This window comes from Sminthopsis crassicaudata, chromosome 3, assembly GCF_048593235.1.
Source record: "Sminthopsis crassicaudata isolate SCR6 chromosome 3, ASM4859323v1, whole genome shotgun sequence".
Lineage (NCBI taxonomy): Eukaryota > Metazoa > Chordata > Mammalia > Dasyuromorphia > Dasyuridae > Sminthopsis > Sminthopsis crassicaudata.
The window spans coordinates 546,042,448-546,066,162 of NC_133619.1; the positions used below are offsets into that span (position 1 = coordinate 546,042,448).

Below are 23,715 nucleotides of genomic sequence, written 5' to 3' on the forward strand. Positions count from 1 at the left end.
CTAGTGATATAATGACTGACTTATACTCAGTATGATGAATGGATTTAATTGTAATAGAGTATTTAAGAGGCCAGAGTCAGACCTAGAAACAAACTCAGAGACAGACTCAGAGAAGACAGAGGACTGCAGGCTGGAGCTCAAGCTCTCTAACTCAGAGAGACATTACATCTTCATCAGCCTCGTGGTGGCTGGCCTGTCCTCCTGCTTCTCCCAGAGACCAAGGCCTGTCTGAAGACCTCCAGAAAGCTAGGCCGGGCCCAGACAAGGAGACAGACTGTGAAGGAGACAATAAAGACATCTGGATTTTATCCCTGGCTATTCTCGAATGATATTAAAAGTGAAAAATTTAAATTTATAATCAAAAACAAAAGTAAAAAAAAGTTAAATCCATAACTAACAAACAAGAAATTTAAAATGCACACATTATTGGTGGAATAGTTTACTGGTTCAGCCATTCTAAAAAATAATTTGGAACTATTAAAAAAAAAACCCAAATCTATTAAACTCTGTATTCCCTTTGACCCAAGCTGTACCTCAAAAGAGACACAAGAAAAAGGTGCATTTGCAGTAACTCTTTTTGTGGTAGCAAAGAGTTGGAAACTGGGGGTGATGCCTAACAATTGGGGAATGGCTAAAAATAACTTACAGTATATGAATGTAATAGAATATTATTGTATTATAAGAAATAACCAGAGAAACTAAGATAACTTGAATGAATTAATACAGAATGAAAAATACTGCTAAATGAAAAAAAAAAAAAAAAAGAAAAAAAAAGATTACCTGTGAGAAAGCAGAGCTCAGGAACCAGGTGAGCAATCCGGACTTCACCACTGTCTATTTGCTTATTTTTTAACCGACTAACAAGCATTGGCTGGTTTAGGTCAGTTAAAGTGATATCATATTGCTATAAAATACAAGGTTAAAAAAGGAAAGTTTTGAATTATAGAATATAAGACCCTCATCTTGTTATTCTTCATCCTCCTCTAACTCTAACCATATGTACTCAAACACCATGTGTACTCTACCACATACCCATCAACACTGACACTTGAATTTCATTAACTCTTTGTAGAAAGACCCTTAATCTCACTAGATGACTATATAGGAGACTCAGTAAAATTAAAAGTCAACAAAGCATATGACAATCTTTCACGCAATACTTATGGATAAAATGGAGAGTTAAGAACTTGAATACTGGAGATAAAGATGGTGCAGTGGATTAAACACTAGCCATGAAGTTGGGGAGACCTGAGTTTATATACAGTCTCAGATCCTTCTTAGCTATATGATTCTGGGCAAATCACTTCTCACTCAAACTCAATTTCTTCATCTATAAAATGGGGATAATTCTCTGAGGACTGCTTTAAAGTACGAGATAAAGTACTATCAGAGGTATCAAACTCAGCTGGAAACAGATTGAAATGAAATGTTAACAAAATAAATGAAAATATAATATACTATAGATTACATTAACTTATGGTTTTCTGAGTCAATATGCAACCTGTAAGCATCCATTTCTGTCAGTTTGGTATCATTTTACTAGATGATAACACAGTTGAATGTATTGGTATTAATTGAATAAATGGACCCGAAGTTAAGTCACTAATGATTTGATCTCAACTTAGAAGACACTCTTTAGTGAAGTATTCCAAGTATCCATTTTAGCCCTGTGGCGCTCAATCAAAACTTTTAATTAATGATGTGAAGACATGGAATGCAATATAGGCCTTTCAAATATCAACAAGTGACACAAAATTGAGTGGGACAAATAACCTATCAGGTAACAGAGTCTACATATAAAAAAGCTCTCATCAACCGTACTTGCGGATGAAATATAATAAAGTAGATTTTAATATGGAATTATTTAAAGTTCCATATGACTTTGAAAAATCAACTTCTTAATACCAGGATGGGGGAAGATATCTCTGGAGATCATTTCTTGTGAGAAAGATCTGAAGGTTTTATTGGACTGCAAGTTCAAGATAAATTAGCAGTATGATGACCATCAAAAAAAGCTAATACTATTCCATTCTCATAAAGGAAGGTAAGTAAGGTTTCTATTGTACTTGGCTCTGATCAAACCATCTGGAATACCATCTGGGCACCACATTTCAGGTAAGACCCAAGACAATGTGGAACAGAGAAGGAAACAACCAAGATGGTGAGAAGACTAGAAAACGTGCCACCAGCTGAAGAACTTAGAGAAAGAAAGAATTTGAAGAAAACATGATCAATACCTTCAAGTAAAATTTTTATGGGGAAAAGGGATTAAATTTATTCTCAAAAGTCAAAGAGGCAATGGATTGCTGTGGCCAAGAGGCAGAATATGAGGAGAAACTTCCTGATATTTAGAGTTATCCAAAAGCAGAATGATTGCTTTGGGTAATGGAGTGTTCCTGTCCCTGCAGGTCCTCCAGCAAAGGTCCAATGACCTTTAGAAATATCATAGAAGGGATTCTTATTCAGATAAGATAGCCTCTGGAGTCCTTTCCAACTTTTACATCTTGTGATTCTTTGAGTCTATGATACTCCACTCTACAATTCTTATGCCACCCTCTTATTAGCCAAAATAAGCTAGATATAAATTGGACTTACTGTGGACTGGTCCAACCAATTATTCCAACAATTTTTAATGATTAATGAAGATATCGTAAGATTAATTGACCAATAACAACAGGTATTCATTGTAGTAAAGGAAGAGAGTTGGGTTTTTTGGTTTTGTTTTTTAAGAGAGCTATGTGAGGCTAAACAAGTCACTTCTCTAGTCCTCAGGGTTTGTTTTTTTTTTTTTTTTCATACAAAAATAGAAAAGGTTAAACAAGATGTCCTCTGGAGCCCTTTTAAATTCTAAATCTATAATCCTCTCCTAAATAAGACTAAATCCTTTAATGTCTCAAGCTCTCAATTTCCTCATTTGTAAAATGAGGGGTTGAATTCAATAGTCTTTAAGGTAACTTCTTAGGGCTCTAAGTCTTTGATCTTATGATCTATTATAAATAACAAAATAATTTGTTATTTCTCACAATAAACCTGGGAGATTGATAACATTGCAAAGCAAGACAAGGAAGGGGGAAGATAACAGATATTTATCTAAAACCTACTACATGCTAGGCATTGTGCTAAGCCCTTAACAAATTATTATCTTATTTAGCTATCATAATACCATTTACAGCAAATGGATTTGTCCTAAGTCACAAAGTTAGTAAGTATCTGAGATTGAACTAAGGTCTTTCAGACTTCTGACCCAGTGCTCTATGCCCTGAACCACCTAGCTGGAGTTACACCCTCCAATGAGGAAATGGAGACTCAGATTGCTTAAGGATTATGTACATAGTACACCCCTAAAGTTTGGGAGGCACTGTCCCTGTCTCTTAGGATTTATGACTTCTTTCATAGCCCACTTCAGATGATACCTTTGACCTAAGTTTTTCTTGAGCCCATAGTTAGAAACTTGATCTTTTCTTAAAAATTTTTCCTACAACTGTCAAAAAATGTTATAATTATAAAATTAAATAAAAAAAAAATTTTTTTCCTACAAAGTCAGCTCAAATACTCCTTCCTACACAAATCCTTTCCTAATGACTGTACCCTCTCCTTCAAAATCCATCATTTTTTTTGCATATATTTCATACATGTTTCTACATGTACATGTTATTTCTCCAAAAGAATATCAACTCCTGAAGGACAAGGACTATTTAATTTTTGTCTTTGTATTCCCAGCAACAAATCATGTGTGTGTGTGTGTGTGTGAGTGTGGAGAGAGAGAGAGTAAGTATTCAATAAATATATATGTATATTGAGTAAATACTCAATCTATCTTGAATTTAGTTGATTCCTAGTCCAGAGTATTTTCTACCACACCATCCCCACCACTATATATGTTATGCCACAGTTTCCTTGAATTGTTCTGCCTCAGTTTACCTGAATTGTTCTACCTCAGTTTCTCTAAATTATTATACTTCAGTTTCCCTGAATTGTTCTACCTCAATTCCCCTGATTGCAATCCTGCTCCCTGACTATTATAATTGATATAAATTAGGAAAGAGATAACTAGCCCTGACCATTAGCATTCCATAAAGCCATAAATTGTAGTTAAATTATTTTGAGATAGGTAAACATATCTTCTATTTCAGACATCCTAGGTACTCCTAAGTTATCAAGAATTTATGGTTCTCACACCCAACCTGTCAGAACCGAATTTATGGTCAGCTCACCAGTGCTTTACTCTCCCCCCTCCCCTGTCCTGCCTTTGTCTCTTCTGATTGCTAGAGCCCTATAAAGAATCCCTGAAATTCTTCACACATTGCTGGATACTTTGAGATTTATTTAGCTCTGAGGGCAACATAGATCCTGTTTTGTTCCCAGCACATTTCTCCCTCTCAAATAAAATATTAAAAACTGTCTAATCTCTATCTTGCCTCAGTTTTTCTGGCATTACAGATACTGTCTCATTTCTCACTAATGCCCCAAACCTGAATTTTACTTTGTTTTTCTCTGAAAAACAAAACAACAGTTTAAAAAAATTGTCTTCCAAAGGTTCTGCTTACTATGGGAATTCTTTATGTAATTTATTTGATCCTATTCATAGAGAAGTTATAATTAAAATTTGTGAGATATCTAGACACTATGTTATACTAATAATAACTCTAATTAAGAAAATAAGGAGCAATTTCAATAAAAAAAAACTTTTTTAAAAAACCTTTTAATAATCAGAAACAATCCAGTAAGTTCATTTGGGGTTAATGATTAAACCTAATGTCAAGAATAATCAGTGGTATTTTTTTTATATAAGGACTCTTACACGATGAACTCATTTTCTCTTGTATAACATATCCTGACGCAGAAATGTAAATGCAAAACTACTTCATAGTCAGCATCTGCAGCTCTTCTAAACATTAAATTTAAAAAACATAAATACAAAGGAAAATCAGCCTCAAGATTTTTGATAGCTTGAGGACTAAGTGCAAAATAATCAGTGTGGTATTGGGGAAGGTGCCTGGACTTAGGGTAAGGAGATCTGAGTCCAAGTCATTGACCTTTCCATTCTTAACTGTACATAGAGGACTAGCTAAGTGTAAAGATGAAGAAGCTCTGGATTCCAGTAATGTCTTTGACACACTCCAGCTATATGATTTCAGGCAGGTCACTAAAGATAATGTATTTAAATACAGTTGGATGAGACCTTAGAGAACATCTAGTTCAATTTTTTTGATTTCCATATGAGGAAATGAGGTCAGAAGAGTGGTTATGATCATACTGGTAGTAAGTATCCAAAGCAGGATTTGAAATTCAAGACTAGTATTCCACCCACTCTACCCTATTTGCCTCAGTGTCCCAGGGGAAACTCTCCAAAAACTGTAAGTCACCAGTCTGCATCAACAGAAATTGCCATACCATGAGTTCCCTAAACCAATGCAATCACAAGCCCAGACATAAAAAACAAACAAATAAATCACTTCACTTTTATAATCATAATCATAAGAGCAGTTAGCATTTGTAGAACACCTACTATGCCAAGCACTGGGTAAAAATCTTACAATATTTTTCATTTGATCCTCACAGGAGAATTGAGAGGTAGGAAATAATGACAGAAATTTTCAACAATACTTAAAAGATTTCCTAGACAATTTCCTCACAATATAATCCTAAAGCAACTATTACTATCCCCAGTTTACAGATCAGAAAGCAACATGCTTAATGCTTTTACAAATATGATCTGATTTGATCCTCCCAAAAACCCTGGCCCATTTTATATTGACAAAGCTGAGGCAAATGGAGTTTAAGTAACTGGACCATGGTCAAAGAGCTACAGTATATCTGAGGATGGATTTGAATTCAGGTTTTCCTGACAAGGCCAGAGCTCTAGGTCCACAGTCTGCTCTTCTGACATGAGGGAGATGGACCAGAATTTCAATAATGTCAAGCTCAAATAAAACAGATCCCTACAGGCTGCATTTTGACCTAAAAAAAAATTAACATTTTCTATGCTGTACTGTATTTATATATTTATATATTTTATTAAACATTTTTCAAAAACATTTTAGTCTGGTTCCTCTGAGTTTGACAGTTCTGGATTAGACAATGCAACTAATATTCTATGTTCCAAATAGTACTCTCACTGGAGAGAACAGAGTAGTAATTATAGCCTATGCATAATGAACTACATATCCTTATCAATACTCTCTATTTTATAGATAAGGAAATTGAGACCCCAAGACATGGAAAGATTTTCCCAAGGCCCTGGAATCAGACCCCATTATGAAGGGGTTGTCCCTGCTGTTTTTCAGTTATATGTTGATTTAAAACATATCAATTTTAAGGGAAAAAAAAAGATTTAATCAAGTCATCAAGGGACAGAAACCTTTCAACATACTTTTAACATTGCTCCCCCTTTGGGGTTTTCTTGGCAAAGATATTAGAGTGGTTTCCCATTTCTTATTCCAGTTCATTTTATAGATAAGGAAACACACCTATAAGCAGGTTAAGTGATTTGCCCAGGGTCCCACAGCTGGTGTCTGAGGCCAGATTTGAACTCAGTCTTCCTGACTCCAGACCCAGTATTCTAGCCACTCAGCAGATTTAAGGCAAAGGAATTCTCTTTCAATTCAGTTGTAGAATAAATGGTTACCTGGCCATCATTTTTACATACCTGCTTATAATAATCAGAATAGGTGATTTTGGTGCCATCACGTTTCTGAAAAGTATCAGTCGGCTTCACAGTCCAATCAATATCATCAATCCGGTAAGTTCTGTTATTGTACCTGGGGCAAGATCAGAATCTTTTTTTAAAAAAAATTAGTTTTCCAAGAGAACAAGAAACAGCAATGATTTAACTAAATAAAGATATAGGATTCAGAGTTTTTGCCTCTGACATACACTTCAAATGACCCTAGACAATTCAATGCACCACCAAAATAACTCTCCAGACTAGCAGGCTCCAAAATGGGGCCCAGAGGACTGTAGCATGACCCTAAAAAATTTGTAATTAGCTAAGGTGTGAGAATATGGATCAAACCCCACCATTCGTGCATCATCTCTGTGTACACCATGGGATGTACACAAGCACTAGCAACCACACTCACCTCATCCTCAATTGATCATCTTATGGCAGAGGGCAGATTCTTCATTCTAGAGCAGTAACAATTAAGTAAAATCCCTACAATTCCTTCTTCCCATTTTTGTTTTGGGTTGGACAAAGTGAGTTATACAGTAACATCTAGATAAAGTTTATAAATTAGTAAATATACATATGGGGTAGTACATACTCATAGATTTTTTTATTAATGGGATGCACAGTCAATGGCAGAGTAGATCTCATCAACAAAAAATTCTTAAGCAAGCACCCCAGTATTTATATATTTATACATAATATGCATAAACTTCTATATAAAACATACATTGTAAAATCTGAGCAAAAAAATAGAAATTTTTAAGAAAGGGAAAATTTGGAACACAAGGTTTTGCAAGGGTCAATGTTGAAAAATTATCCATGCATATTTTGAAAATAAAAAGTTTTAATAAAAAAATACAAACTTTAAAAACATGAGATAAAAATGAAATAATATTTGATCACAGAGTCAATGGGAGCCACATACACTTTACTTATTTTTTGGAACCCAGGTGTCCTTATCTCACGCAGTCTGGATGTATAGCAGTCAAAGTAGTAGTATACAAAGTCATTTCGCTATTGGTCGGCACAAGATCCATGACCTGCTCTGTTTCTGATTGGTGGCTTCCCAGCTTTGAGAACTCATCTCACTGAGGCCAAAGTGTATCTACACTCAATCTAGTGCATTATTACTCAAGACTCCTGAGCTTGAACAAGCCTCTGACATCCCAGTAGCAGGGGATATAAGAGTGTAATATTAATATGCAAAAGTGTAATACCACGTCCAGGAACAGCAAGGTGGTGCAAAGGAGTGTGCACAGGACTCGAGTTCAAATACAGCCTCAGACATTAGCTAGCTGTATGACCTGGGTAAGTTGCTGAAGCCTCAGTTTCCTCATTTGTAAAATGAACTGGAGAAGGAAATGGCAAACGATCCCAGTATCTTCACCAAGAAAACCCCAAATGGGGCCATGAAGAAGTGACTGAAAAACAACTGAATAACGATAACATACCATGCCCAACCTTGTAGGCTCTCCAGTATATGTACATAGAAAAGTTATCAGATTGATGAACTGTCACCTTAGAAGAAACAATGAATCTGGACCTAAAGGAGCACTCTGACTCCTTTCATTATCATTCATCTCTACTACTAATCACTGGGAGTATGGGCCAAATGAACCAAGTAAAGAAGGCAGTGTCCTTACCTTGTGAGAATAATACATCCCAGCAACTCCTTTTCACAGGTTTCTAAGAAGTGCGACTTGTCCTTTCTGTTATAGAGACCACTCATGAAATCAAGAACTGTCTCATTACGTAAGACTTTATGAGTCACATTGGCAGTAAACATGAGCTTATTTTCAAACTGTGCGACAGAAATGGCAAATCCAGGCCACAGGGACAGTCTTATGGAAAAAAAAAGAAATTAAAATGTTTAAAAATCATTCATGAATACCAGATTTCTATTAAAAATCCAGGTAGCTCAGTGGATAGAGTGCTGGGCCTGGAGCCTGGAAGACTCATCTTTACATTCAAATCTGATTTCAGATACTTACTAATGTGTGACCCTGGGCAAGTCACTTAACTCTGTTTGCCTCACCTTCCTCATCTGTAAAATGAGAAGGAAATGGAAAACTAACCATTTTAGCTGCCAAGAAAAAATCACAAATGGGATCACAGAGTGGGACTGAAAATGACTGAACAACAAGACTTCTATACCACATGATGTCATAGTATCCAGTGTTCAGCATGGTGCCTGGTACTTAGTGGTGATTTAATAAAAGTTTGCTGATTGACCATTGACTGGTATGAGTATTTCTTCTGACAAAGTAGTAATAAATCAAAAATCATAGGTACTAGCATTTATATAGTTATCCCTTACATACTGTAAAGAGTAAAGGGTCCCACATTCATACCAGAAAAGAAGTCTGAATTTTTTTCTTTTTCTTTTATGGGGTGTTTATTGTACTTTATTGGGGTTGTTATTGTACAATATTATACATATATTTTATGCATTTCTGAGTTTCTAAACTTTTTCTGTATTGTCTGTTAGCCATCATAGGTCATCTGTGGCTTTTGCAGAACTGCAGAAAAATTCCCATTTAATTTAATACCAACTCACAATACATCGAAACCACAATAGGTAAAGTTACAATGTGGAAGGGATAACTCTAGTGCTCTCAGGTTTGCAAAGAGCTTTACATATGTTAAATCATTTAATTCATACAAAATTTGGAAGAGAGGATTATGAATACTCCCATTTTGCAGATGAGTAAACTGAGGGGGACAGAGGTGAATTTGCCCATGGTCAAAGAAGAAGTAATTATATCATGCAGGTTTTAAACTCAGGTCTTCCTGTCTCTAAATACAGCACCCTATCTAGTAGCTGAGAAGAAACTTTGAAATACAAACACAAAAATCAGGAGGAACTTAGAAAGGTAAATTTTTTTTAATAATAAGGAAGAGCTGTATGATGATGGAGTGGTAACTTTCTTATAGTGGAAGAAGAAATAAAAGTTACTTTAGAATATTTATGACTTCAAAGAGTACCAAGGTTGTTGGTAAGAAAAAAGAACAGCTGAAACCTAGACATGGTTTGAGTCTTTTCTGAGGCTTTGATGAAGAAAGAAAAGGAAAGATACAGAAAGAAGAAAGAGTGGGATTTGCAATTTCTCATAAATCAGATGTGTGAAGTAAAAAATATATAAATGGGAGGAAGTGATGAGTAACAGCCTCACTCAATGTTACCTGAAATAAAGGCAATTTGAACATACAGGAGCATTCACACATACACACACACACACATAAACACAAACACATGGATGGACAAATGTAGAAATATATTGAATTAAACAGGAAATAAATGGAGAAGGTGATGAGACTATTAAAAGTAAGAGTGATACTGAGGCAGGAGGTACCACAAATTTTCTGATTCTGAAGAGAGGTTGAAAAGAGAGGGGAGAAGGGGGAGAGGAGAGGAAAGGGAAAAGGATAGAAAAGGAGAAAAGAAAAGAAAGAGGAAAGAAGAGAAAAGTAGACATCGCCTAACAATATATCCCTTTCTTCTCAGTCAAAGCCACAACTCTAATTCAAGTTGAATTGGGAGGGGAGGATGCAGAATAAGGGGCAAAGTAGGAAGAAGAGAAGGCAGATGAAAAAATAAGATCTAGTTGTTTTTTAAAAAAATAAAAGGAATTTAAGTTTCTTGAGTACAGGAATGACAGATAAATAGATGAATTGATAGACATAGATAGAATTTATGTACACATATATGTATATATGTGTGTGTGTATACCTAAGCCTTGGCATAGTGTCGGGCATAAAGAGTTTAATAAAAGCTAACTGACTGATATACCCAGGGATATCAGAGATCCTACTTTTTTAACTTTGAAGAATTAAAGTATCACCAGGTTTATCATCTAAAACTCCTTTGGTATCTTGAAATAATTCATTGATTTAACTGGCTATGTAAATTTTCCTACTTTAGGATCTATTTAAGAAATGAATTCACCTTGACTTCCATGGATTCCTCAACTTTATTTTATTTATTGGAAGATTAAATATAATAAGAAATAAAAGATAATTTTGTCTCAGTTCATCTTACATCTTCATCTTACAAATAAAATTCATTTTCTTTATTCCTTCTGGAACACATGCTAATGTAACAAAGACTTTGTATTGTTCAAAAAAATTTGCCAGGGTAAAGAACCAACAAATTTTTTAATCCATTTTTATCTCATTCCAGATAGGGTATTTCTAATCTCAGGGGATATACTGTACTTATCAAGCTGCTCAAATAACAGTTTTAAATTAATAAGAAATTCAAATAACATACTTGTGTTGAGGAATTTCCACTGGATCTGAAGGACTATAGAAGTTCCGTCCAATTTGGTACATAGACAGCTTCCGTAAGATCCTATAAGGAAACATCTATATTTGATATACATTCCACAATTATGTCAGAGACTGCTGCTTTTGTTCAGTCTTGTCCAACTCTTTCTGATCTTATCTGGATAAGTTTTGGTTTTTTTGGGAGGAGGTTGCAAAGATACTAGAGTAATTTGCCATTTCCTTCTTCATCTCACTTTACAGTCAAAGAAACTGAGGCAAATAGGATTGAATGACTTCCCCAGGGTCATACAGCTAGTAAATGAGACTGTATTTTGAATTCAAGTCTTCCTGACTCCAGGATTAAGGCTCTCTCCACTGCACCACCTAATCGCTCAGAATTCTTGGTGATTATTTCTATTATTAGCAATCAGAGATAGGCTGAGAAGTGTTTTAACAACCAACTGCATGACACATTTTCATGTTTAATCTGATTATTATCATTTTTCCATCATTTTCTTAAGAATGGACAACTAAAAAAATAATAAATCTAGACCTGATTTGTAGTTTGTGGACTTCTGAGATATAAATAAGTGAAATTTTAACAATAGGTTTTGAGGAACAGGTAGTAACTATAATAATATGAACCTAAAATATTATTTGAACTTTACTTGTCTTAGGACTCAAAATACTTACGCGCATAAATTAAAGTACGTATATTAATGTAGTTCTTTATACTTAAAACAGCACAGAAAAAATTCATTTCTCTGTGTAAATGTGGCTCAAAAGATCATTGCATTATCAATCAATAAGCATTTATTAAATATTATCTATTAAATACAATACTAGTTATTAAATATTGATTAAATAAATATTATTTAAATAATATACTAAGCTTTGGGGACACAAAGACATTAGATAAAACAATTTCTACCCTCAAGGAGCTTATATTCTATAAAGGGAAATAACAGGCAAAAATACATCAAAAAATGCAAGGTAATAAGAGGGAGAAAACTAGCATGGTGGGGGGGTGGGGAGGGTGAAATTAAGAAATGTTTTACTAATGAGGCAGCTAGGTGGCCCAGTGGATAGAGCACCAGCCCTGAAGTGAGGAGGACCTGAGTTCAAATATGGCCTCAGACACTTAATATTTCCGACCTTTGTGACTCTGGGCAAGTCATTTAACTCCAATTGCGGGGGAGGGAGGGAGGGAAGGAAGGGGAAGGAAGAGGGAGGGGAAGGAAGGAAGGAAGGAAGGAAGGAAGGAAGGAAGGAAGGAAGGAAGGAAGGAAGGAAGGAAGGAAGGAAGGAAGGAAGGAAGGAAGGAAGGAAGGAAGGAAGGAAGGAAGGAAGGGAAAGAGAGAGAGAGAAAGAGAGAGAGAGAAAGAGAGAGAAAGAAAGAGAAAGAGAGAGAAAGAGAGAGAGAGAGAAAGAGAGAGAGAGAGAGAAAGAGAGAAAGAAAGAAAGAAAGAAAGAAAGAAAGAAAGAAAGAAAGAAAGAAAGAAAGAAAGAAAGAAAGAAAGAAAGAAAGAAAGAAAGAAAGAAAGAAAGAAAGAAAGAAAGAAAGAAAGAAAGAAAGAAAGAAAGAAAGAAAGAAAGAAAGAAAGGCTTCATTAAGACCCACTCAACCTGAAAGTAGCACCATTCTGTTAAGCTGCTTTGGACAGTGGCAGGTAATGTTAGGAGATATTCTTGCTTTTTTTCATCTGGGCATAAGATTTTTTTTTTTTAATATGAGTTTTAGACTGATAGGGAGCTAATGAGCAACTCTAAATAATCCAATCGTGGAAGAACTCTAAATAAATCCTTACAGTAAAGCATGTGAAAGTTTCCCATTTCTTGGCCAATCCTTTCTCTGATCACCAGCAAATATTTCAAGACACAAGTTTTCTGTGTGCTTGTCCAATAATAGGTATTTATTATTTAACACATGCACTAACAAACTACTGTGATAGAAAACAAGACACAGTAACACATAAGATTTCACTAGTTTCATATCAGCACCATGTGGAAGAACACTTCTAAACAATACTACTCAGAATATTATCTATAAATTATTTTCTAATTTTAGGAACCCAGGATCAGGAATCATTAACCTAAAAGAAATTTCTATTTAAAATAGCTTACTTTTTGAAGATAATATTGAAAAACTGAATGCACACAGGAGAACTTGATGGGAGTTCACTTATTAATGTAACAGTGATTGCTACATAAGTGCCTTTTTGAGTTTCACTTGACAATTTTGTGACCTAAGGAAAGAAAAAAATATATTAATAGATATTGTATGTTTAATACTCTACATTTTATCCTAAGAAAGATAGAGAATCAAGATATAGTCACATTTAATATAAAACAACTTGAAAGGAGATTTAGGAGCTTTAAAACTTCAAGAGCTGGCATATAATTAATAACCATCACTATTTGCTGCAATCAGTAAAAAATTTTTTTTGATGTTTATTGTTGTTCAAATTAACTCCCTTTTTCTAGAAAACAACTTGAAAGAAAATAGTCCAATTTTTTCTACTCTCTAAAAGAATATAGAATTTATGATGTGAGAATCACGGTCTGGCCCATAGAGAAAACAATTCTCCAAAAATTATCTAAGAAGAACGCCAAACTAAGTAATGATACAGAAATCAAACTATTTTGCCAAGATCACAAATCTGAGCCACAGGCAAATAACCACAGCAGGAACCATGGAAAGGAGGTGACAGACTCTGTGGAGCCAGAACACCCAGAGTTAATTACTAACTCAACAGGAAGCTCATAGAGTAGATTAGGGGACTCAGCCCCACACCTGACCTCGGCTAATACCTCCAGCAATGGAAAGCTCTAATTCAGAACTTAGAACTCAGAGATGGGTCAGCAATGGGAAGACTGTCAGAGATATTCGAGTACCCAGGTCCCAGACTAGGCCAAGCAGCTTGATTTTCAGTACAGAATCAGAATCTCAAAACCTAAGCACAGCATCACCTAGAACAGAGAATAGACTCAGTCTCTCACTCTGGAAAGCAGCATAGGGGGATCTATCCAAAGGGCAGGAATCACAAATTGAGACCTCAAAGCTCTAACCTACTAGGTCAGAAAACTAGGTTCTCTGGAGTACATGGGCAAAAGAATGACTAGGCCAAAAAAAAAAAAAAAAAAAAAAAAACAATTTTGGGGAAAACTCAAGACATAGTCAGAAAAATAAAATAGCTCTAAAACAACCTATAAGCAAAACTTAAAACAGCACCCAGCTTCCTCACAGGATCAGTTAGAATTCCTAGAATACATAGTATTTTTAGTTTAAAATTATTTAGTTTAAAAATTATATTACAAATGAGTATAAGTATTTTAAAAATTATAAGTGAGAGTAATGGAGAAAAGAACTAGAAAAGAAATGAAAACTAAGAAGATTTAGAGAATTAATAGTTTAGCAAAAGAGGTACAAAATCTTACCTAAATAACAAACTCCTTAAAAATTAAACTGTACCAAAGAGAAGCTAATAACTTCATAAGACAAAAAAAAATTAAAACTATGTGAAAAATGGGGGAAAAATAAAATTGTAGGGTGTTATAGTAAAAATTACTGACCCAGAAAACAGATTAAGGAGAATTAATTTAAGAATCATTGGACTATCAGGAATCCAGGACCAAAAGCCAGGGCCTGAATAGCATTAAAGAAAGCTGTCCTGCTGTCTCTTTTTAACAGTGAAGTGATTCAGGCCAATTCCAATAGACTTGTGATGGAGAGAGCCATCCATCCAGAAAGAGGACTATGGAGACTCAAAATGGATTACAACATATTATGTTCATCTTTTTTTGTTGTTGTTGGCTTGCTTTTTGTTTTCTCATTTTTTCCCTTTTTGATTTTTCTTGTGTAGCATGATAATTGTAGAAATATGTATAAAAGAATTTTGTTTAACATGCTGTCTAGAGGAGGGTGTGGGGAAAAGGGAAGGAGAAAAATTTGGAACACAAGGTTTAGCAAGAAATGTTGAAAACTATTTGCATATACTTTGAAAATAAAAAGCTATCATTAAAAAAAAGGAAAGCTGTCCAAATCTCATAGAATTAGAAGGCAAAATGAAACTACAAATAATCTATTATTCATCTCCAGAAAGAAGCCCTAACATGAAAACTCCTAGAAACATTATAGTCAAAATTTAAAACTAAATTTGGGGAGAAAAAAATTCAAAGGGTATGGTGACCAACTAAGTTACAGGCTCAACTTTTACAAAGGATAAAAGGGGATTAAAAAAAAAACTCTAAATAATTAAACTCTAAAGACCCAGAGAGAAAATTCCAATGGTAAAAAATTGTCTAAAAAGATTGTGAAAGTACAGGGAGTTTGATCAACTTAGTTTCTTTTTAACTTTGATTAATGCTTTTCATTTTTCGTTTTTGTTCTATCAGTAACTGCCCAATACAGTTGTTCCAGGTTGGGCTCAATTTGGCTTCTGGGAATTTGGATTCAATACTAGAACAAAATGAGACATTCAACAATTTACAAAATGAGATTTACTGAGTCACAGAAGCAACAGGACACTGACCCAAGTATGCACTGAGGAGACAGATTAGATGAATGAAATTCCTTTCCCTAATTGTGAATGCCTGTTACAATTCACAAAACAAATATCAGAAAACATCCCTGTGTTAGTCTCAGGTTAAGAAGAAAGTAATATGAAGAGACAGTGTGACTGACAACTTTGTGCAATTCTGTTTCACTTGAATCCAATTTACATGGAAGTCAAGACATCATCCCATGATGTTATTGATCCTCTTTGAAAAATGAAGGACAAAGGACTGCTAGATGGCATAGAACACCAGCCCTGAAGTCAGGAGTTCCTGAGTTCAAATCCAGCCTCAGACACTTAATACTTCCTGGCTGTGTGATCCTGGGCAAGTCACTTAACCCCAATTGCTTTGGGGGGGGGGGGAAATGAAGGATGAATAATAACAACAGCCTGGACCAACCAAGTCTTGAGGAATGTCTCAATACCTTTAAGGAAAATCTAGCCTAACTCGAATGAAAGAGAGGGCTAGATATTACTCCTACCACATTATCCTATGTGAACTCCACCTTAAACCCTGAAAAAAAAAGCTAAGTAAAATTAACCAATCCAACATTGTGCACCCATAATCCCTCTCTACCAAAAGGAACTACCAAAATTATATTTCAAAAAGAAATGTGCTAAAGATGAACACAACAGTAAGTAATGAACAATGACAGCATAGTAAAGTCCTATAAAAAAGAAAATCAAAAATACAAAGTTCTGTGTTTCATATTTGGAGACAGAGCTCTAAAACATAAAGATCTCAAAAGTATAGAAGTTTACTGTCTGGAGAAGGAGAGATGACAATTTCAAATAATAAACATTTTGTCAGGAATGTTATAAGTGCTAAGGTCTTTGAATCTAATAATATAGATGAGTTTTTTGTTAACAACTATGGTTTCAAAAGACAATACTTGGGAGAATTTGCTTCTACACTATGTACAGATAAAAAACTAAAGAAAGAAAGAAAAGAAAAGGCATCTATTAGGTATTTGCTCTGGATGAGCCATAATCTTAAAAAATTATTAGTTTACCTTCAAATTATGGTGACAAAAATTCTTATGTTAGGCAACCTCTCAATAATTCTTGTAAATCAGCTAACTGACTAGAAATGTGTGGTAAACAACTGGCATAAAATATAAATGACATACAAATTAGATTTGTACAGAATAAGGAACAGTTTATTAAGCTAATTCTTTCCTCCGGACAAAAATCACATGACATTAATTTTCATTTGTGCCACAAAACAGCTATCTGCAAGATTATAGAGACACCAGGAAAAATCATAGCAGACAAAAAAGGCAGTAGGCACAGTCCTTGTGGTACTAACAGTGTCTTATAACAGGGAAACTACCACAAGTCAGTATGCTTGGCCAAAACAATAAATTAGTGTATAGGTCTTTGAAATAAATACACTCAAAAACTATTGAGCAAAATGAGAAACGGTACATCAGAAAATAAGTTCAAAAAAGGTTTTTAATTATTAATAGCACAATAATTACAGTTGGGTGAGCAATCTAAATACATAAGGTCACACTTTTTTTAAACAGTGCAAGAGGAATCTTATAAATCCATGTCTTGGAAGAAGTTGTAAACAAAGGATAAAAATGATCACAAAAAAGATCATTTTAATAAATAAAATTTAATAATCTAATCAATTAATCATAACTAATATAATTTAATGTCATATGTAATTTAATATACAATTAATTATATAAAATTTAAGTGCTCTTGCATGAAGAAAAGTAATGCAACAAGAACAAATATTTGGAGGTTGAAGAGATATCACAGGTCATCTTCTTTAACATTTCTATTTTATAGATTAGGAAAATGAGACCCAGGAGATGAAATGACTTACTCAAAGTCATAATGAAAATGGCATTGTATACACACTGCACTAAGTCTGCTTAAATATTACTATCAATTATTAACTAAATTTGTTCATTCATTTCAGTTGCGTCTGTGACCCTACTTGGGCTTTTCTTGGCAAAGATACTGGCAGGGTTTGCCATTTCCTTCTCCAGCTCATTTTACAGATGAAGAATTGAAGCAAATAGAATTAAGTGACTTGCCTTACACAACACTAAGGCCAGATTTAAATTCACAAAAATGAATACTGCTGACTCCAGGCCCCGCACACTATCCACTGTGCCCCCCTAATTAATCTTAATTAATAAATATATTAAAACATTTAAAAGCACCTACTATATGCCAATCACTGAATTCTTGTTAAATCTTTACAAAGTAGGTGCTATTACCTCCATTTTACACTTGAGAAAACTGAGGCAAAAGAGGTCCAAAGTCATATTGTGTTTGAGACTGGATTTAAACTGAAGTCTTTCTGATTCTGTTAAATAACTGTATCCACTGAAATAGTTCTGATGGGATATTAAAAAACTGGATAAAGAGGCCAGCTAAGAACTGACTGAAGTGAGTAGAACCAGGAGAAAACTGCATAGAGCAGTAAGATTATGTGATCAATTATGATAGATTCAGCTCTTCTCGGCAACAGCGATCAAAGAAAATTCCAATAGACAGGATGAAAAATACCATCCATCTCCAAAGAGAGAACTAAGGAGACTGAATGAGGTTCAAAGCATACTATTTTTACCTTTTTTTGTTTGCTTTTTCTTTCTCGAGATTTTCCCTTTTATTTTGTTTTTCTTTCACAACATGATAAATATGAAAATATCTTTAAAATGATTGTACATGGATAACCTATATCATATTATTTGCTGTCTTAGGAAGGAGAGAAGTATGGGAAGAAGGGAGAAAAAATTTGAAACTCAAAATCTTATAAAAATATATATCAAGATTGAAATCAACTCTAGTGATCTTGTGATGAAGAGAGGCATCTACATCCAAAGAGAAGACTGAGAACTGAGTGTGGATCATAATATTAAATTTTCACTTTTTGTTTGCTTGAATTTTGTTTTTTCTCATTGTTTTCTTTTGATCTGATTTTTCTTGTGCAGCAAGATAATTGTATAAATATGTTTAAATATATTAGATTTAAGATATATTTTAACATATTTAACATATATTGGATTACCTGCCATCTACAGGAGGGGAGGGGGGAAAGGAGGGGAAAATCTGGAACACAATGAGAGCCAGGTTGTGAAATTTCAACTGATATCATCAACCTTTTAAAAAGATGACATGAAATTCAATACTGGCAGGATTGTGAGGGGAAAAACATAATATATTTAATATATATAACATATATAATAAAAATTAAAAAATAATATATGATTTCTGGGATTGTAGACTAGTGGTATTTTGGACTACATGGCAAATATGATAAAGAGGTACAAAACTCATCATTTTAAAATATGTAACACATACTCTTAATAATAACCAAAAAATTACTAATTTACTAATTTAAAAAATACTAATAGTAGGGAACAGGGTTTGTCTAAATCCTAAGTAAACTATGAGAGATTAACAGTATACAACAGGGTTACCAAAAGCAATCAAACATTAAAGAAAATTTTCAAAGAAATATGGAAAGATCCATGTAAAAGTTGAACAGAACCAGAATTGTATATACATTAACAAGAAAGGAAGAAGGAAGAAACTTCAGAAGGGCCTGTTAGGGGAAACTGAAAAGCAGCATTCTGAGAGGATTTGTTTCATTTGGTTTTCCTTGTTAAATGCTAAGGATTTGTGTAAGATTCTACTGCTATATTTTCTGTATTTATTTGATTATTTGGTTTTGTGGATGGTTATTCAGTTTATAACAAAAAGTTTTAATGAGTATAAGGATTAGTGGTTACAAGAGTGAATAATTATAATAATAAAAGCATTTAAAAAGCACTTCAAGGTTTGCAAAGCACTTTACAAATACTTTCTCATTTAATCCTCACAACAACCCTGTGAAGTAGAGGCTATTAGTTGAATTAAATGAGTCTGAGTCAGGCTAACTGATTTGCCTAGGAACACACAGCTAATAAATAAATGATGGAAAACAGATTTGATTCCAGGACTAGTGCTCTGTCTACTGTGCCACAAATCTGAATATAATATCCTTGCTTTAGTTTTTTCTCTAGAAATAGTCTCTCTTTTTATAAAGGATATACTGTAACTGTAATGAAAATAAATGTGATTCACACCACCCTTTTCAGTTACAAAGCATTTTCAAATACACTTTCTCATTTGAACCTCATTACAATTCAGTGAGTTGAGTAACAAGAGTAATACTTTATGTATGAAGGTGAAATTTAAATAGTAGCTCCTGGCTAGCAAGTGACAAATCCAAAACTGCTACCTAAACATCAATTCCAGTATGCTTGCTTATTTCAAAAACAAAAGATAAGAAGTAACAAGTTACATTTGCAATGTAATCACATTTGAGGCACTGAAATTTCATAATAAATACCTCAGAAAAGTTACCAATTCCTCTTTTAAAAACCAGAGAGAAGTCTTGGGGAGAGGACGATAGTAAAGATCTGAGACCGTTATAATTAAACAAAAGCTCAATTACTAATTTACGAATCTATTAGAAATAAGAATTAAGCAACAGCATGTATTAAGGGTATTAAACTTGATGCTTATTTCAGAAAAAATATGGTTCTTTTCTCAAAAAAATATCTTGTGCAAACAAAAACTGAAGCAAATAAATACAAAAAGATAAGACTAATGGTTTTTAGCCTGCAGGCACACAGCAAGTACTGAAGAGAAAGAGAGTATGATGAAGAGACATCTGGCTTCTTCTCTCCACTACAAATCCCCCACAGATGGGAAAAAGAGGAGGCTATTTGTGTTTCTCATACACAAGTCTAAAACTATTTACAATTTTCTTTTTTTTTTAACTCAAACTAGATGCTTCCAACTAACAAGTGAATAACAATAAACAGTGGTGAGAAAAAAGGGAATTATACTATACCTTTTCTTCTAGCTTTTCTGAGAGAAAAAGCATGGCACCATCAAAGACTTTGGCCTTTTTCAGAAATTTATTGTGATTGTAAAGCAAAGCAATTCTCAGTCGCTTGGATGCTAACTCTGGATTGAATGTCACATGATACTGGAAGAGTTGCCATCCTCTAGGCAAACCTACATTAAAGAGGTTAGTGACCAGTTTCACTGGTGCACCACTGGAACCTGAGAAAAAGGAAACATATGTGTGTGTGGGTTTGTTTAAACAAAAATTAAGCCATCTTGCCCTTAACAGAATTACTAACACCCAAGGAATTATAGAACTCCCACAGCTGAAAAGCACCAGGGAGATCTGAGTTAATATCATAAATGAGGAAAAAGCATTCCCCAAGAGTTATGTTCCATGCACCAGAATAAAACAAGTGAGAGCTGAAGATAAATATATCATATATAAAAGGAGAATACAATAACTAAGTGTAGAATCACAGAATTCTGAAAAAAGAAATGCTACAGATCATTTCAGGTATCAGGAAATTAAAGCCCAGTAAAAAGAAATGATGTGTCCACAGTTATTCGAGTAGACATTTCCAACATGGGATCTGTGGATTTCTTTAAATAATGTGATAATTACATTTCAACATAATTAGTTTCCTTTGTAATCTTACATATGTATTTAAAGACTATGCTGAGAAGGAAGTTATTAACTTCATTAGATTGTTAAATGAGTCTATGACATGCAAAAAATATGAATTCCTTCTGTAACGCAAGTTTTAGCTAACAATAATTAAGCCAATTTTACAGCAAAGAAAATTACCCAAAAGGTCTGTGATTCCAGTGAAATTTCCAATGTGGGCACTCGCTCCACCCTGCTCTGACTCAGTACATAAATTCTGGGCACACAGAGGAGAGATGACTACTAGGGTCACATACCTAATATATGTCAGAGAAGCAACTTGGACTCAAAACCTTCCTGGGTCCGAGCCCCACACTCTATTAATAATAACATAATGACAAATAGAAATGACATTGCATTTTAAGGTAATTGACCTTCTCCTAGAGGAGAGGTGCTATTATCAATCCCATTTACAGAGGAGGAAACTAAAGCTAAGTCATTAAGTAACTTGTCCAAAGTCTAGTAAGAGTCTGGGACAGTAACTAACAGGGTCTTCTGAGGAAGAGCCAGGCGCTCCACTCCAGCACCACCTGGAGGCATTATCCAGACTCTATAAATAAGAAAATTAAGATGCACAAAATGCAAACATCTTTTGTGTTTTAGACTCAAAAATTCTTCCCTTGTATTAAATGAATAACCAATGAGAACAGGGCATTACATGAAGACTTTATACCTGTTTTACAGTCTTTGACATGGGCCAACTTCTCCCTGGTGTGGATTCCCAGTTCCAGAAAATTATTCCAGGTTTTCCCTCCTCTCTGGGTAAGAGTACATGCATTCCAATCTCCAGCAGATATACCTTCTTTAACTGAAATGGGAATCAAATATTCTCATTTCAAAGTGCTAAAATACCAATTCTCACTCTAATCACGTTATTTGAAAAATGGAAAAAAAAATCCCTTACCAAGAAAATTCATGATTTAAGCAATGTGGTGGATAAAGTTTGCCTAAATAATAATGAGCTAAGAATTCACCAAAGTCTTTGTTGGGAATTGTCACCTCCCTTTCCAGTGTTTTTACACCTTACTCCTCACCAGGCCCACTTCGAGCCAATGACACGGGCCTCCTGGCTACTCCACAAAGGAGACATTCCATCTCTTGGCTCTGAGCATTTTCTCTGACTGCCCCCTCCTCATCTCTTCATCTCAGCCTATTGCCCTCCCTGGCTTCCTAGAAATGCCATTTAAAACTTTATCTCCTATAGAAAACCTTTTCCAACCTTCTTAATTCTGATATCTTCCATCTTCTAATTATTTCCAATTTATCCTGTAAATAACTTTTTCATGAATTTTTTGTCTCCTCTATTAGCTTGTAGAGCTTCAGTCTGGTATACTAATAAACCTGTCACTGTTATATGTCCATTCACGAAAGGCCAGTAAATTTTATCCCCCACATCTCCTCACTCATGAGAGCAAGTGAGATTAGCAACAATATTCTCATATTAACAGCCAATAGGCATTTATTAAGCATTTATTAGGAGCTGGTACAAAGCCAAATATTTACCATGTCCCTCAAGAACTTTACATTCTATCAGGAAGACTGACATGCACGCATAAATAAATATAAAATAACTGACTTGGATTGGTGACAATCTATATTCAAATACACAATAAAAGGGTATGTCTACTGTCCCAGATATGATCATTCATAGGAATTTATGCAGATCCCAAAATACAAGCTAGATTTGGTAGCAAATATTGTTAGGTAAGTCAAACAGGTAAAGTGTTCTTTTATTCTAGTCTACCTTATCTTGAAAAACACAGGGAAATGAAAGAAAAGACCCCATTAAGTACAAAAAATATCTACAGCAGCTCTTTTCATGGTGGCAAAGAAGTAAAAACTGAGGAAATACCCATCAATCAGAGGACAAACAAGCTGTGATATATGATTATCATGGAACATACTATTGTGCTAAAAAAAAATGATGAAAGGCATAGATTCAGAAAAACCTGGGAAGTCAAAATGAACTCATGTGAAATGAGGAGATCCAGGAGAGTATTGTAGACAATAATGGCAATAATATAATGATGGTCAAAAGACTTAGTTACTAATCAATAAAATGATCAGCTGATCAAAGCAATGATCCACCATAATTTCAAATGACTCATGAAGTAAAATACTATCTACTTCTACTTAGAAAATGAAGCCTATTTTTTCCTTTCTTTAATTCCTAGTACATGGCTAATGCAGAAAAATGCTTTTGTATGACTTTATACATATAATGAGAATCATATTTCTTGTCATTTCAATGATGACTTTAACTTGTTAGTTAAAGGAAGAGAATTTAGAACTGAAATAAAAATAAAATTTAAAATTTACATAACAAAAAATAAAACAGGAGGACTTTCAATAAAGACCCAAGGAATTTGCATTTAGAACCAAAGTCATATTGATTTGCTAGATGTTAGATTATTTAAAATAACAAGCAGCTTACAAAGGGCTCGGACCTATTCTAAGCCATGTCAGCATTACTGGACTATTTGTCCGGTCCTCCACTGTAATAGAACAGATGTATTCAAATGGATAAGTACTAGTATATTCTTTGAAAAAACACTTGCGGTATATATAGTCACATGCCATACAAGAACATCTAACTTATTCAAACCCAAAAATTTGAAAAATTTAAGAATTCTCCACAACTGTTCCATGATTACATAGATATATAATACTACTTTATAAGGTCAGTCCACCTTTGC

At 34.3% G+C, this 23,715-nt stretch overlaps 1 protein-coding gene across 2 annotated transcripts in view; it reads right to left on the reverse strand.

Annotated features, from left to right (window-relative positions):
- Window positions 1-23,715, reverse strand: part of PIWIL4 (piwi like RNA-mediated gene silencing 4) — a 77,070-nt gene that overhangs the window by 47,830 nt on the left and 5,525 nt on the right. For both annotated transcript variants that reach the window (XM_074297488.1, XM_074297487.1), the window contains 7 exons: window positions 21,693-21,827; window positions 20,357-20,571; window positions 13,061-13,182; window positions 10,941-11,021; window positions 8,314-8,511; window positions 6,650-6,761; window positions 781-904 (listed from right to left, as the gene is read on the reverse strand). In XM_074297488.1, coding sequence (XP_074153589.1) covers window positions 781-904; window positions 6,650-6,761; window positions 8,314-8,511; window positions 10,941-11,021; window positions 13,061-13,182; window positions 20,357-20,571; window positions 21,693-21,827 — 987 coding nt within the window. The remainder of the gene's footprint in view (window positions 1-780; window positions 905-6,649; window positions 6,762-8,313; window positions 8,512-10,940; window positions 11,022-13,060; window positions 13,183-20,356; window positions 20,572-21,692; window positions 21,828-23,715) is intronic.